Raw genomic sequence first — 3,932 nt, forward strand, 5'->3', positions numbered from 1 at the left:
TGCTTCCCTCCGAAATTGGTTGGCTGCTACTAGCCATCTTAGATTCTCATTGACCTAGACCACAGTTGAAGGCTAGCAGAATTTATGCCTGCCTGCAAAAGAGGAGACTGGCAGCATGAGAGGGAGATTGAAGTGGTGTTTGTATATGAAAATTAGGAAGTAGCACATTTAAACCCCAGGGTAACTAGTATCTTCACTATTAAGTAGTGAGTGTCACACCACAGCATTTGGCTGTTACAGAAGTTCCATTAAAGACCCCAAAGCAGGTATAGCATTCAACTTAAATGCTTTTATTGACAATGTCTCTGAACAATAATAAGCAAACAATGCTTAAGTTTCATCCAAATTCACTTTCCACATGTCAAAAAGACCTTAAGGTAGAAAAAAATAAAATAAAAATATAAATATCTGAGAATCCATCTTAATAAATAAATTAAAGACACAATAAAAACGTTTTCATGGAAAACTTATGTCAGAACATTCAGATCACCTTGACAACGCATGATCAGTACAGTTACAATGAACATTGATGTAGGAGAACTACAGTACATGGATATAGCTATTTATCTCTATCTACTAGAAAATAAGATATAGTCTCTTTTCCCAGTTAAGATGGGTCATTGCTAAAGTCATCAGAACACGATATTGCCAGGAACACAGTAGTTATTGTTAAATCAGCTGCACTAGATACAGTTGGAGATACCCAGCACCAGGTTAAATTCCAATCATTAAACCAAGAGATTAATTAATGCTAGTGAATACTAAGTAGGGAAGGGGAGTCACCAACCCAGCCATGTTGGACATGCTACAGACTACCAGCTCTCATGGATGGGTCACTGAGGACAAGACAAACTCCATGCTATTTGCTACATCTCTGGAAGAGGTCTGAGGCCTGGCTGCGGATCGCTCCGCAGGGTCCTTTAACGGCGGACCGGCCTACGCTCGCCCAGGGGGAGAAGGACGCTTTGCCCTCCCCAGGTCTGGGGTGTAGCACTCGGGGAACCCCCCCACCCCAGGAAGAAGGTGGATCTTTTGGTGAAAGGCCCCCCACACACACACAGCAGCAGATGGGAGGCTCGCGATCCGCCGTGTTCGTCCCTCGCCCTGCAATCAGTGCCCTGGAGCTGCGGCCCCTCACAAGGCCAGCAGGGTCGGGGAGCTGAGCGAGTCGGAGGAGGGCTCGTTGCTGCTACTGCCCTTCCTGTGCGCGGCTGCACAGCTGGGGAAGGAGTCGGCCTCCGGGTAGGTGAAGACGAAAGTAGAGGTGTAAGTGCTGGGGCAGGGGGTGCAGGTCACCACCGGGGTGCAGAGAGGCTCCAGCTCCCCGCACGCCCCGGCCGCCAGGGGCTCCCAGTCCTCAGTGTAGAAGGAGGAGGAGCCGGACAGGTCCATGTCGGGCACGGAGCGGGCAGTCTCCCGGGACGAGTGGGGGAAGAGGAATTCAAAGGGCTCGGGCTTCAGCTCCAGGCTGCTGCTCGCTTTGGGAGGCTCCGGGAGGGGCTCGGGCTGAGCGGCCTCCTGCAGCATGGGCAGGGCGAAGGCTGCCTCCTCGGACTCCGGGGGGCTGGGCACAGGCGCTTCCCCCAGGCCGCTGAGGTCCAGCGAGGAGACAGCGAGCTCCTCGGAGAACTGCAGCTCCTCCGGGATCTTGCAGGCTGGCCGGTGCGCAGCCAGGATGAACTCGAGCTTCTCCTTCTCCTTCAGCAGGTTAGCGATCTCGGTCTGCAGCGTGGACTTCTCCTCCTCCAGCTGATCGGTCTCCTGCGGGCACAGCGAGAGGGGAGTGAGACAGAGCATCAGCCGTGCCCAGTGCCCCTAGGGGCGGACAGCTACTCCGTGCCTGGCTTGGGGTAGGGGTCTGAAGGGGGTGGGGGAGAACTTACCGCTTGCAGAGTGTCTGTCAGTTCTCGCCTCCGGTTGCGGCACTTAGCTGCTGCCATCTTGTTCCTTTCCCTCCTGATCCTTCTCTTTTCCTCTTCCTCTGGGGACAGCTGCGGAGAAAGAACGAGCACCGTTAGTATCCACTGCCACCCCTCGCCGGTGATCCCTGGCAGCCCCACCACCACCCCCAGACCGAGCTCCCTCTCCTCTCCGGGTCTCCGCCGCCGGAGTCATATTGAACGCGCTCTCACAGACTACGTGTGACTTGCATGTCAAGTTAGGTCCTGAGCAGGAGAACAAAGTGAACTCCGGTCCCTCGGACAGTCCTATGGGAGCTGAGCCGGGTTATCCCTGGCTGTCACTGTCCCCTCCCAATTCAATGCAACTGCCGGGGCAGTGTCTTGACAGCTCTCCCAGAGCCACTACGCAGAACTAGCCCCGCCTCTTTCCCCCCTGCCCAGATGCTTCTTTGGGGTGATCGCAGAGAGCTGTGTATTCACCTGTTCGATTTTTCCCCTTCTTCCAATGCTTTGCCCTCTGCCTCCTGTACTTTTGACAATTCCAGCCCTCGAATAGGCGCTGGCTGGAGGAGTAGAGACCCCGTAGGGATGGGCCCGGTTCTGGGACGGTGCCACTGAAGAGATTAAGGTGGGCTGCACCAGCCATTGCAGATCTGGACTTGTGGAGATCGCAGTCACTGTCGGTACGAAGTTGGCACTGGAGACAGCGAGGTCCGTGCAAAAATCCTGAAAACACAAGGAACTGATATTAGGGAGAGAAATACAGAACTAGGTGAGGGGGAACCCCCTGCCCTGCACCCCCTCAGCAGGCTGTATCCGACACAGTGCCCCAGAGGCTTAGTTATGTGCTATTTTAAGCCAGGCCTGCAGCCCCCGGAGCCAGGCTAGCTCAGGCGCTGCGCTACCATCATCAGACTCCACATAAAAAGGGGGTTTGTTATAAATATCCCTGACGTCTGCACTGACGCAGGCGCCGCTCCGGAGTCTCCTCAATGAACTCCCGTTTTATCAATGAAACTGCTTTACACACCCGCTGCAGAGCTGAATCCGGGACACAATCCCATCTTCCCTGAGTAGGGCCCGTGGCCACACTGCGGCTTCCCCCATATCCCAGGGTAGCCCACCCCCACTAACTCCCCAGGACAGGGGGCTAGATTGCTGTCTTCTCCTCCTCCCCCCCTCCACATATCCCATGCACAGGTAGCCGGGAGAAGAGGTGCACCCCGTGCAGGACAGACCCTTCCTGACGTGGGGGGGGTCATCTCTGCACCTGAGCTGCCTCGTCTATCAGTGTGCGATGGTTGGAGGCGCAGACAATTCCCCTCTGCGACTCTCCCACCCCTCAGGCGTCACTGCCCCGTAGGCAATCACCAGCCAGCGTCCCGGTCCCGGTCCCGGTCCCTCACCTGCTGGTTGACAGGCGAGCCCATGCTGGAAAAGGAGTCGGCCGGGGAAGTGTAGTAGGTGAGGCTATCCCCGGCCGGAGAAGCACTGCTGCAGCGGGAGGAAGACGCGTCATAGTCGGTGGTGAAGCCCTGGTACATCATGTCGGCTAGGCTAGGATTGTCCAAACCCGGTCTGGGCGGCGAGGCTGTCCCGGTTGATTGTCTGTGTGTCTGTCCGGGCTGACTGTCCCTCTGTCCGTGCAGACGGGTTAGCTCTGTCCCCAGCCGTAGCTCTCGCCTCTTTCCCGTCTCAGTCACTCAGATTAGCTCTGCTGTTAGAGTAAAGTGCGGCGCCCCCACCTTTTAAACTCTCCTTTTCTGAATGGATCCTATGTCGTCACTGGCAGAGCCAAAGCCTGTGGGGGGGGACGGCGGGGATACGCCTCCTCTAAGCTTTCCCCACGACTCCCGCCTCCCTCCCCCATCTTTTACGTACCCTATTGCCCCACACGCCATGTCAAGGTGGTTACACTGAGGGTCTTCAGGGGGTCTGGGCCGCTCAGGGACAGGGGAGGCTGTTGGTGTCCCCCCTTCCACAATGGTACAGTCCCAGCTCGGGAACCCACTGACGCAGATATCCTTATAT

General features: G+C 56.1%; 1 protein-coding gene across 1 annotated transcript; it reads right to left on the reverse strand.

The window, feature by feature from the left end:
• Nucleotides 1-269: 269 nt before the first annotated feature.
• On the reverse strand, nt 270-3,633 carry FOS (Fos proto-oncogene, AP-1 transcription factor subunit). Its single transcript, XM_045015437.1, has 4 exons — nt 3,308-3,633; nt 2,382-2,627; nt 1,884-1,991; nt 270-1,761 (listed from the first exon to the last, which is right to left on the reverse strand). Exons 1-4 carry the CDS (start codon nt 3,446-3,448, stop codon nt 1,135-1,137), a joined length of 1,122 nt encoding a protein of 373 aa, XP_044871372.1. The 5' UTR covers nt 3,449-3,633; the 3' UTR covers nt 270-1,134.
• Nucleotides 3,634-3,932: the final 299 nt, after the last annotated feature.

This window comes from Mauremys mutica, chromosome 4 (genome assembly GCF_020497125.1).
Source record: "Mauremys mutica isolate MM-2020 ecotype Southern chromosome 4, ASM2049712v1, whole genome shotgun sequence".
NCBI lineage: Eukaryota > Metazoa > Chordata > Testudines > Geoemydidae > Mauremys > Mauremys mutica.